Source organism: Sorghum bicolor, chromosome 7 (assembly GCF_000003195.3).
Source record: "Sorghum bicolor cultivar BTx623 chromosome 7, Sorghum_bicolor_NCBIv3, whole genome shotgun sequence".
Classification (NCBI taxonomy): Eukaryota; Viridiplantae; Streptophyta; class Magnoliopsida; order Poales; family Poaceae; genus Sorghum; species Sorghum bicolor.
In genome coordinates, this window is record NC_012876.2 from 6,992,851 (window position 1) to 7,005,320 (window position 12,470).

General features: G+C 43.0%; 2 protein-coding genes across 2 annotated transcripts; one reads left to right on the top strand and one right to left on the bottom strand.

Moving 5' to 3' along the window:
• LOC8071121 (germin-like protein 12-2) lies at positions 483-1,335 on the bottom strand. Its single transcript, XM_002445126.2, has 2 exons — positions 1,197-1,335; positions 483-1,045 (listed from the first exon to the last, which is right to left on the bottom strand). The coding sequence occupies exons 1-2, from the start codon at positions 1,315-1,317 to the stop codon at positions 483-485; spliced, it is 684 nt and encodes a 227-aa protein (XP_002445171.1). The 5' UTR covers positions 1,318-1,335.
• Positions 2,069-3,149, top strand: LOC8085010 (putative germin-like protein 12-4). The gene is made up of 2 exons (XM_002443924.2): positions 2,069-2,270; positions 2,414-3,149. The coding sequence occupies exons 1-2, from the start codon at positions 2,153-2,155 to the stop codon at positions 2,974-2,976; spliced, it is 681 nt and encodes a 226-aa protein (XP_002443969.1). The 5' UTR covers positions 2,069-2,152; the 3' UTR covers positions 2,977-3,149.

The following is a 12,470-nucleotide window of genomic DNA, read 5'->3' on the forward strand; positions in this document are numbered from 1 at the left end:
GATGCTTTGGTTAGACTAGATAAACTTGCCAAGTTTTTGTTTCGATATAAATAAACCATGGAATATTCTATAGAAAAAACAACAAGTAGGAACTTTGTGCTTGCAAGATATACAAGAACTATGTACTTATGGGAGTCCATACATGTACGCACCACTTGAACAATGTCATTGGCCTATAGGACAAACATAAAGTCAGGCCAGAGTCTCGCGGCTTTCGCAAAAAATCTAAAATGACATACACAGAAATATCGAGCAGGGATATAGCACATAAGTCTTGGTACTTTAGCCACTTCTGCATGATCCCTTTCTAAGACTGTCTTACTGAAACTGTAAATGATCTTTTTCACATATGTAATAGCATATGTCATCATGTGACCAAATATGAACCGCAATGCTGAACAGACCAAATAACATCATATAGAAAATGAACGCAAGAGAATATTAATGTGAATAGTTTAATTTGCATCATCAGCTTATATTAGTCAGTTGTCACCCCAGAACTGAGCCTGGAGCCAGTCCACAGTCTTCTTCTCCACTTGAAATGCCTTGGCTAGGACATCATCAGATATCGGTGGCTTCGATCCGAAAACAGCATTGGCAATGGTAATAGCACCTGGGTTCTGGCTGCTAAGTGCAGCAAGTGCAACTGCAGGCTTGTCAGGGTGAGGGTTGAACTGGAAGTGGATGAGTCCCTCTGGGAATACGAACACATCGCCCTTATTGAGAGTCTTGGTGAATAACTTGTTAACGTTGTTTTGGTTCGATGTCACGAATCCGACATACAGTGTGCCCTCCAACACAGTTAGGATCTCAGTAGCATGGGGATGCGTGTGAGGAGGGTTCTCTCCTTGTGGAGCATAGTCAATCCTTGCCAAGGAGATCCCAAGGGTGTTGAGGCCAGGAATCCGCATGACATTGATCAATGTGACATTAGACCCAACTTTGCTAACTGTCGTGTCCCTTGGCTTGTCGAGGTTTGCTGCTAGGAAGAAGTCGTCTGCCTTGACATCCTTTGTGTCTTTGCAAACAAAGCCATTGACACGCACTGCATTGCGGAGGAAAAATTATAGAAGATATGTGAGAGACATAATAAGACGTTCCACATATATTCGAGTACCTGTAACAGTGATTTGTGGAAATACAAATAAACCATATATAACTGATCATCCTATTTTCAGTTTTTTGAATGTGCGTACCATGAGAATCCATGTCAGCTACACAGAAATCCTGCAGAGGGCTTGGATCAGAAGCAATGACTTGGCATGTGAGCAGTGCAAGAAGAGTGGTGAGAACAAGGAAGGTCGTGGAAGAGGCCATTTTGGTTTAGCCCTGGTTCTATGTGTTTGTGCAGTTGATGCTTTGGTGGAGAGAGGGTGTGGGCGTGTATATATATATATATATATATATGTAGCAGAATAAATGTTAGGTGAGGATGGGAACAAGTCAAGGAGAGCAACATGGCTGGATTGACACGGTAGCTATCAGGTTTAGCATGCTCTGACCATCAGCAGTTGTCTATTTGAAGCAATATACACACATATGTTGGGTTAATTAACCTGACGAGGTCATGCCTGGGACTAAGAAAATTGTCATTGTTTGGTAGTTTTTCATGATATTTTCTGCTATAGACAACATCAGCTTCTTCTTCCTTTTTTGGCGAAGACAACATCAGATTCTGGAAGACATCAGCTTCATTAAAAGGCAGCAGTATGAATGGTACGAAATGAATCAAATGAGTTATTAGAGAATCCGTCTAGCTGTAATAACTTACTTTTATTGAGTTTAGTTAGCTGCGAAAGACCTGATCACACAAAATTAACAGTCACAGAACCAGTCAGCAACAATGTCTTGTTGTCACTCGTGACGTGGAAGCCATAATCATCTGTCTGGGACCATGGTAGTAGATATTGATCTACTCAAAACCGTGTTGACCAAATCAAAATTGTTGCTTTCAACGGGAGATGAGCAAGGCGGCCCAGCTCATTGACCACTTCAGAACCTCAACTGCTCTCTCTCTCTCTCTATATATATATATATATATATGCATGTAACCCCTGCATGGACAACCCAACAACTCGATATAGTAGATTCATACACAAGAGAAAGCATCAGCTCTATAGAAGAGATCAAAATCCTTTCTTGGTAGACAGAAATGGCGTCGTCCAACTTCTATCTTCTCAGTGTTCTTCTCATTATGATCGCTTCCGGCGCTCGAGCTATGGATCCGAGTCCCCTACAGGACTTCTGCGTTGCAGACAAAGACTCGCCTGGTATGTACTCATGAGTTCATCAGGCTAATGACATGTATCACACATTGTGCTGTATTACAACAAAGGAAAAGTGGAAATGAAGACACATGAAACGAGTTTGGTTAGCTTTCTAACACATGTATGTCACTTCATTGATGCTGCAGTACGTGTGAATGGGTTGCCCTGCAAGGATGTTAAGGATGTGAAGGTTGACGACTTCTTCCTGGCAGCCAACCTTGACAAGCCAAGGGATACGACGATGAGCAAGGTCAAGTCAAATGTCACGTTGATCAATGTGATGAAGCTGGCCGGTCTAAACACCTTGGGCATCTCCATGGCTAGGATTGACTATGCTCCTCAAGGACAGAACCCACCACATACTCATCCCCGTGCCACTGAGATCTTAACAGTTCTTGAAGGTTCACTCTATGTTGGTTTTGTCACATCTAACCCGGACAACAAATTTTTTAGCAAGCTGCTCAACAAGGGTGACGTTTTTGTGTTCCCACAAGGCCTAATCCACTTTCAGTTCAATCCAAGTCATGACAAGCCAGCGGTTGCCATCGCCGCTCTCAGCAGCCAGAACCCTGGTGCCATTACCATTTCTAATGCAGTATTTGGATCAAAACCATCGATCGCGGATGACGTTCTTGCCAAGGCGTTTCAGGTGGACAAGAAGGTTGTGGATTGGCTACAAGCTCAGTTTTGGGAGGACAACCACAACTAAGTGAAGGATTCTATTGTTATGGTTTTTGCGTAGCGATGTAATAAGTAACAACATTGGTTTGATTTGTTTGTATGATGCAGAAAACTACTGTATACCTATATTGCCATATGGATTCTGTAAAATGCTATATATGACCTTATTAGTCATAAAATTAAAATCATATATTGATTGCAGTTCTTTGTTTCATTGCGATGCAACAGCTTTCAACTAATATTTTATTAAGACACCATGATTAAATCACACCATGATCAAGATACCTAGAGTTAAAATAAGCTGGCATGAAAATATGGCATCCGTGCCTGTGTCCAGGGACCCTCCAACTCCTCACACCATCTCGACTCCCATCAAGCATCTAGCATCCACATTCTGTGAGCGTCGACTCGGTCACATCGTCGTCGGGAGTCACAGGAGCACCTCTGCCTCCGCCAAGCACCCAGGCGCTGGACAATCTCTGGCCTTACTCTAGCCTTTTCTTACCTGTTAGTTGCTCCTTGGTGGACTCTGGTCGTGGCTGTTGCCTGCTGGCTGTAGGCTCAGTCTGGCCAGGGGCCTAGGGCGGGCGCCAGCTTGAAGGTTAGCAGCAGCAGATCCAGTGGAGGGAAATGCGAAACACAGTGGATCGGATGGAGGGCTGCCTCGATGAGTGGGCGTGGTAGCCCCGAGATGGATACGGTGGAGGACGGCCTCGACGAGCGGTGGTGTGCACACACAGAGCTGATACTATGGTAGTGGGCTTGGCGGGCTTATCGATAGGTTTTTTCTTTTGTTTTCGTGATTCATTTTCATAGGCAGGCATTGTGTCTGGCTGCGAGAATGTTGATTTTCCCAGACGGGCGTGCCCGCCTCTGTAAAGCTACATTAACACAGGCCTTTCAGCAGAGGCGGACACTTTTTGCGTGCCTGGGTAAAACAACAACGCTCATCTACCAAAAGAATAGTGTAGTAGTTTGAGCAAATGTGGTGCGTACTCATGCAGTTCTGCAAGGTGGTGGAATGCCAAGGTAACCTCCACATACGGCCATCCCTGTTTGCGAGACTGCTACAACAGCAAGCCTACTACTACTAGTAAGATCCTTCTCCCTCTCCCTATATTTCCACACATATAATAGGTGCTTACTTAAACAAATGACAAGTTAACAAATACCAACAACGGCCATCACAAACCACCTTAGACCAAAGGTCACAGTAAACAATCTTTACCGAGGTGATTCAAATGCCTGGTAAATCAAATAAAAAAGAAAAAGAAAAACCCATGGATAGGTTTGCTGAGCCCAACCACGGGCCTGCCAAACCCATCCACGTGTCGCTGCCGTTGCTCGCCAGATCTGGCCTCCACACAACTGGATCTGCACCCGTGTCGTCAGCCACCTCGCCCGTGTTGCTAGCTCGCCTCCTTGCCCATGGATCTGGCCACCATGGGCGGATCTAGATACAACAACCGCAAATTTAGCCACTACGGGTGGATTTGGCCACCACGCCGACGGATCTGGCCACCACGCCCGTGGATCTAGCCACCACGGGCGGATCCGGCCACCACGGCCACAGATCTGCCTAGTGAAGCTACCACCGTCTAGCCCATTAGGAGGAGCCATCCACATTACCGTCGAACTCGAGATGGAGAGTGCAAGGGAGAGGGAGTGGAGGGGCGCCGTTGGTCGCGCGAGGGGTGGCGCTCGGCTGCACGACAGGTGCGCTGCTTGACTGCGGGGATAGGAGATAGAAGTGGGAGTGGAAAACCCTAAGTGCTCCTTAATTATAGACATGGCTAAGCCAATGGGCCATATGGGCCTAGGACTTTTTCTAAGGGGTGGATCATTTAGGAGGTCCGCCTCCAAAAATAGTGGCATTTTTTATTTTGCCTCCATTAATAGATTTTAGGAGGCGGTTATTTTCTAACTGCCTCTGTGTTGCGAGGAAGTTAATTGTGTCTGTTTCGATTAATAAAAATGACCGCCTCTGTTAATCCTAGTTAGGCATGAACTGAGGCAGTTGGATTTTGTAAATGCCTCGGTTAATAATAGGACCTTATAAAATCATTTGTATAGCGGTATACCCCACACTCTTAGGAAAAATAGGCAAAGAAGAGGACTCTAGGAGCCTAATCTCCATTGGTCCCCCACCACTCGAGAAATTTGGTGGGTCTAAGAGCTCTCTGGAGAACCTTTTCTCAAGCATCCAGAAAATCAGTCCCTCGAACCTTACTTGTCTAGAGCCCTTTTGAAAACTTCCTATGCCACACAGGAAAAGACCATGTCACCCTTTAAGGAGCCTAAGCTTCGAAGGACTGACTCTGGTTCCACGGATAAATTAGGTGGCCCACCAGTTAGCTCAAATAGTTGGGCAGAATGGAGTTAAAGGGGTCGGGCCCCTCAGCAGAGGCACCCAAGAAATTCGGTGGGTACAAAGCCCTAACCTAAGCCCCTCTCTCAAACATCATTTCAGTTTGTATTTTGGTGACTGGTTAAGAAATCTATACCTAATACTATATCTATACCTAAATTTCAGCCAAAATTTTCGTCTGGACTAATTTTCGTCTGGCCTATCCCCTGAACCGGACTCGAACTGGATTCGCTCACATCTTGTATCCCAGATAGAATAGAAATCCAAATCAGACTACCTCTTCTCATCGGGCGCGCAGGAGCAGGGCCGGCCGCTGGATCTCTTGGCCCCGATACAGATTTCCTGATGGGGTAGATGTTGGATTCCTGGCCCCGGAACCCATCGAAGCCTCGCAGCAGCCAGCAGGGAGAGGAGAGATGCTGAGTGGGGAAATAGGCCGAAGAGAAGGGTGGTCAAAATCTGTGAGGAGCTCCACTGGATTGGAAGAGGAGGAAGAAGGGTATGCAATTTTGAAGGCGCGCAGTGGGAATTTCTCAGGGGATGGAAGCGGGTGATTTTGCAATTTGGAGAGGGAAGTAGTGGATGGCGGCGGCTTGTGACTGGCTAGGGTTAGCCACCTATCGGGCTGGGCCAAATTTGAGCGCGAGCAAGAGGGAGGTGGGACAACTTAGGTGGGCCCACTTTCTAAGCGTCCGACTATACCTAATAATAAAGAGATGAAATTTCAGCCTCTTTTTTGATCTCTATATTTTTGGTCTACTCTTCCAAATTATATTTAAATATTTGAATATCTATATCTATACCTAATGTTTAATTGTGAAAATTTCAGTCTGCCCACTTTTCTATCCGCCACCCACGCCAACCTTTTTTTATCGTCTTCGTGTCTATATAGTGTTGTTATATGTCCCTCTTGTCTATTTTTTTACCCTTTGGTCTGCTTCCACACCGTGCTCTGGACCTTGAGCGTCTTGTTGACGACCCCGTTCAGCGACAGCGATGCGGCGCGGCGGCAACCCCCCACCAGCTCGTGGGGCGGCACCTAGTCCACGGAGTCCTCGTTGTGTCGAGCTCCGAGTCCTTGGTGCCTCCTGCGCAGTAGTGGTAGCCAGGTCGGTACTAACTGTCTAGGATCTTGGACCAGTCCAGGATCTTCACGGCAGCGACCCGTGTGCAGCCCTGCCGTTCGGGCCAGCTTCACCGGCGACGCCTTCCGCGCGACCAGAAACTAGCCCACTTTCGCCGGCTCAAGAGGCTCGAACGCGCCCCAGATGTCTGACTCGTCGAAGTCCTCGTCCGCACCACCGGCAGCAGCTGGCGGGCTCGCTGTTGGCACGACGACGCCGTGGGCACTTGCGCGAAGTGGAGGTACGCGCGTGAAGTGGGTGTGGGTCTCGCCTATATTAGGACTCCTACTCCATATTAGTTTAGACGCAAGTTATTCTAACTCGTATGAGCACGGGCTATATATATATAAGTCCAGATAAAAGAAACTCTCCATCGTTTGGTAGTTAGAAGAAGACAGACAAAAAAAAAATGGATGGACGAAAAAAAGAGCCTAAAATTTTGCTTCTAGGTAGGTATTATGTATACAATTAGGTAATAGAGATATAAATATAAATTTGATAGCTTTTTTTTTCTCCTGTTGCAACGCACGGACATAATACTAAAGAAACAAAATTTCAGCCAAATTTTTCATCTTGTTAAAATTTTTGTCTGTTCTCTCTCCACTCCAAAATCAACCAGATTTCCTTGGGAAAGTAGAATATCCATTGTTACCAAAAAAGGGAAAAAATAAGTTGTATAGGAGTCCAACACAGCACGACGTTGAGAATGCAACAAGCAACAATGTCGCTAGATTTTGGATTCATGCCAAAAGGTAAAATTTCAACCAAAATTTTTGTCTGGTCAAAATTTTGGTCTGGTCTCTCTCCACTCCGAAATCAACCAGATTTACTTGGGAAAGTAGAATATCCATTATTACAAAAAAGCAAAAAAACAAAATAAATTGTATAGGAATCCAACACAGCACGGCGTCGAGAACGCAACAAGCAACAATGTCGCTAGATTTTGGATTCACGCCACTCCGCGAATCAAATTCCTTCTCATCCATATACAAATCGATCGAAGAGGAAATAAGAGAAAGAATCAAATCGACAAAATCAGACAAAATATCGAATAGCACGGGGTCACATCTCTAGACCACCGGGGCGCCCGCGCCGCCGCCTCTGCGCTCGTTGGCCGGGGTGCCCGCGCCATTGCCGCCCCTCGCTTGCACAGCCATGAGCGCCAACGCCGCTGGCCAAAACTTTTGTGTGTGGGGGGCAGGGGCACCTGTGCCGCTGCCTCCGTGCGGCAGCCTGGTCCGTCCAGCGATGGAGAAGACGAGGAGAGGAGGGAGGAGAGGGACAGGAGGCAGCACGGACCGGACGAGAGGAGTAGGTACAACAAGGATAGAGGTGCGGCTGTGCAGGCGGAATGGAGAGATAAGATAAGGTCGTGGCTCCTTTATTTTAATAATAACTTGGCCATGACCCATTGGTAAGTTAGTTTGTGCGGTTTGATTTTTTCCTTTTTTTTTAGAATTTCCCATTGTAGCTAAGCTGATCATCCAAACCAAAACATTCAGACATTTATCTTTCTTTTCTTCCTCTTATAAATAATATGATCTTTGATTTTCTTTTTCTACTTTTTCTATACATACACATATAGATGAGCTGCTACCACGGTAGCACTATATGTGGTATACATATCCATATGTAATATTAAAACACAACATGTTTAGGTAATTTATCATACTGTATATGAATTAGAGTATTGTATAAACAGAATACATGGAGTCTAATTCTAAAATAAATTAATTAGAGTGTGCAATGTGATCATTCTAAAATAAATTAATTAGAGTGTGCAATGTGATCATTGATTAAAATATTCAAAATCTCCTGAAAGGTTTCTCTCCTAAGTGGATCTCTTGGGTGCAAGCATTATTTGTATCTGGTGGAAGTGTGGCAATCAATATTAATGATGAGGTCGGACCTTATTTTCAAACAAAAAAAGGCCTTTGACAGGAGGATCCACTATACCCCATTCTATTTAACATTGTAGTTGATATGCTAGCTATACTAATTAAAAGAGCCCAAGCAGATAATCAGATAAGTGGAATACTGCCACATCTAGTTGATGAAGGTTTATCTATTCTACAATATGCTGATGATACATTACTCTTTATGGACCATGACATCGAAAAAGGCTCGCAACATGAAGTTAATTATTACTTTGTGCATTCGAGCAACTTTCTGGGCTTACAATAAACTTCCATAAGAGTGAAATATTCTGCTTCGGAGCAGCACAAGAATCTTTGTCCAATATACTGAGATTTTTGGTTGTAATCAAAGAGCTTTTCCAATGAGGTATTTGGGCATACCTATACATTATAGAAGGCTCTCAAATGCAGATTGGAAAAGAGTAGAAGAACGTTTTGAAAAAAGACTCAGCAGCTGGAAAGGAAAACATTTGTCAACTGGTGGGCGCTTGACACTGATTAACTCGGTGCTTAGCAGCTTACCAATGTATATGATGTCCTTTTTTGCGATCCCAAAAGGAGTTCTAAAGAAACTAGACTACTTCAAGTCAAGATTTTTTTGGCAATGTGATGGACAAAATCAAAAATATAGATTAGCCAAATGGGACATATTATGTCAACCCAAAAACCAAGGTGGACTTGGAATTCACAATTTAGACATCAAGAACACGACCCTTCTGAGTAAGTGGCTCTTCAAATTGCTCACAACTGAGGGTACTTGGCAACAAATGCTATGTAAAAAATATTTAGGATCTAAGCCTCTTTATCAAGTTCAATGGAAGAACGGAGATTTACATTTTTGGGCCAGTCTGATGAAGGTTAAACAAGATTTTCTGCGTTTTGGGACCTTCATAATTCAGGATGGATCACAAGTAAGATTCTGGAAAGACAGGTGGTTAGGACAGTCAACTCTGCGTCAACAATATCCTTGCCTTTATAACATAGCCCGGCATAAACAAGTTACTGTAGCAGAAGTGATAAGCACGTCTCCACCTACTCTATCCTGGCGAAGAGATCTAATTGGACACAAATTAGTGGCTTGGAACAATTTACTTCCACGCATCACGAATATTGTGTTAAGCCAGCAAGAAGATGAATTTCGCTGGAACTTGCATCCTAATGGACAGTTCTCAGTTAAATCTCATTACCTAGCAATGATCCATAATGATGTTCCTAATATTAATAAAGGCTTGTGGAAACTTAAAGCTCCACTGAAAATCAAGATATTTCTATGGTATCTACGTACACGCGTAGTGTTAACCAAAGATAACTTAGTTAAACGTAATTGGCATGGCAGCAAACAGTGTTGTTTTTGTCATAAAGATGAGACAATTAAACACCTGTTTTTTGAATGTCGTTTTGCTCGTGCTGTCTGGTCTGTTATGCAAGCGGCTTGAGGCTTGTCTCAACCGCATAGTGTCTCAAACATGTTTGGTTCTTGGCTCTACGGTCTAAGTAAAGAACTGAAATCGCTAACCTTGCTAGGAGCAGCAGCTACATGTTGGTCTCTTTGGCTATGTAGAAATGACATGATTTTTGAAAAGAAACATACTTGTTTCCCTTTACAGGTTATCTACTCGATTATACATTGGCTGCGTACATGGGCTGTCCTGCAGAAGCCAACTTCACAAGATTTGGTTGTAGCGACATCTCAACAATTGGCGCAAGTGGCCAAGGAGTTTTTTACCTGGGCATATGGGTGGCAGTCTAGTCTTCGGATTGAGTGTTATTATTAGTGTGTCTTTATGTTTTAAGTTCTTTTATAAGGCTGTGTGTATCTTTGCTATACATAATCCAGAAGTGTTTCAAGGTCTTTGTATCACCTTGATATAACGATCTTGAAATTAATGATGCTTTCTTTATCGAAAAAAATATTCTAGAATAAATTAGAGTGTATGACATGATTGATGATTAACATATTCAAGTCTGTGATACACATAAGAGTTAGTGTAGCATGTATCCACAGTCCGTCCTAGGTGAGCGAGTCCTTGAGCAATTGAAACGCATGACGTGATTATTGGATGGATGTCAAGTTAAGCCATCAATTCTCGTAGTTATAGAAGTGTGGATTCAGATATTTTAACATGCATTGGAACACAAGACTTCTGAAACCGTATAAGTTTATATGTCGTTGCAATGCACGGACATATTTACTAGTAATAATAATATCATAAAGTGCTCCACAAATTCTAAAAATAGGTATGCAAGCATAACATGGGTGTATAAGCCTGCCGTAAAAAAATTAAATCATTTTAACAAAGTAGGACTATATATTGTTCACGGATAGATATATCTACATGAGAGACATGACCATTTATAAAAAAAATATATAATACAACTATGTTGAAGTCGTTTGAAATTTTCATAGGAAGATTATTGTACACCATAAACATGTTGTCTTGCATGTTTGTAGAACTAGGTGAATTGCCCGCATGTTGCTGCGGGATTTTCTTAAAAATAAATCATTATATACATAGCATTACTATATGGTATTCAGTGACTTGCATGTATTTTATTGTATTAGATCTAGTAAAAGATAATAGAACAAAAACTAATATTTGGTTACATTATAGATGAATTAATTGTGATGAAACAAATAGTGTATAATACATGACTTGTATGTTAATAGATTAAATATTTAAAGTATTTCACATGATATAGATGACATGGTCATTTTTTATAATTAATTTGGGATGACATGAACTTAGTGGGGAATGATGTGGTGTCACACCCAAATTTAAGGATAAATTTGAGTACATTAAACCTCGTGTGCGCCCTAGGAATAGTCGCGCACACAAGTCGACAAATTACAGGAGTATCATCACAAGAGTCTTACAACGTGATTATTACAACAACGAATATCAAAGTCTAGCAACACGCGGAAATAAAACACATATCTAACTCTAGCTTGGTAGCTCCAGCACAGGGACGACCGACTGGTGGATCGCCAACCTAGAAGTCCTCCGGAAATTCCTCATAGTAGCTGTCATCTGTTACCCATCCGAGATTTTTATCCAAAAAGAAATACAGAGACAAGGTGAGTACATCTCGTACTCCGCAAGTATAACACGGAATTTTATGTGGCTCAAAAAGGTCAGACACTGGCTACTGCAGTTAGCATTTTAGTTAGTCAATGTTTTAACCCTAAATAATCATAAGTTATGCTTAAGCCCCCGATTAATCTATATGATTACATGATAATAACACCGTTAACCATCATGGTTAACACCATTACCATCACGGTTTAACCACATTAATCATCACGATTTATGTGTCACAATTTCATAAGTTATCCACCATAACCATCCACACCCAACTATTCCATAAGGGTCCAAGGCCGCTCATGTCCGAGAGCACGGCTAGTATACCAGTTTGATCAAACTCTGCGCAGAGGTGTGCACTTTTCCCGCAAGTCGTGTTACCCATATGCTCGGGGTTTGCAAGACCCACTAACAGTGCCAAGGTGAGTGGGCAGGGAACACTATGAAGCCTTCCATAGGCCTCGTCTAACCAGTTAGGGCCGCGAGGTTTCCTCGGCAGACAGATATAGAGAACCCCTTTCCTATGGCACCTATCACGCCTATACACATAGAAACAGAAGCAATTCTATACCCAAAGTGGCAAGCCCCTCTTGCGCCCTTTTGGGTAACCTCTAACCAGCTAGATGAGATCCTACTACTAAGCTAAAGTTAGAGCCATATAACCATCACGGTTGCACTGTATGTCCCAGATGGTCGTTTACAGAGAAGTCCTTATGGAGGGTCTAGGTCAACCTGACCAAAGTCATTTGCACCATAGCCCTTTACCCATCATGTATCATCATACCAGTTTACATCAATATTTATTAAAATCAGAATGGTAGTGAAGTCTCAATTAGTTAGAGCACTAGCAATGCTACCCATATGCAATCTACCCATAGGTATCATTAATATATAGTCAGGTAGCTAGGATGTCCTTAGGGCTATCAAAATTAGACTCATGCTGATACATAATTAATTAAATGAGTAGGTTTGCAAGGGAAACCCATGTTATACTTGCCTTCGGTGAAGGGAAGCTGCTGCTGGTCCTGCTGCTC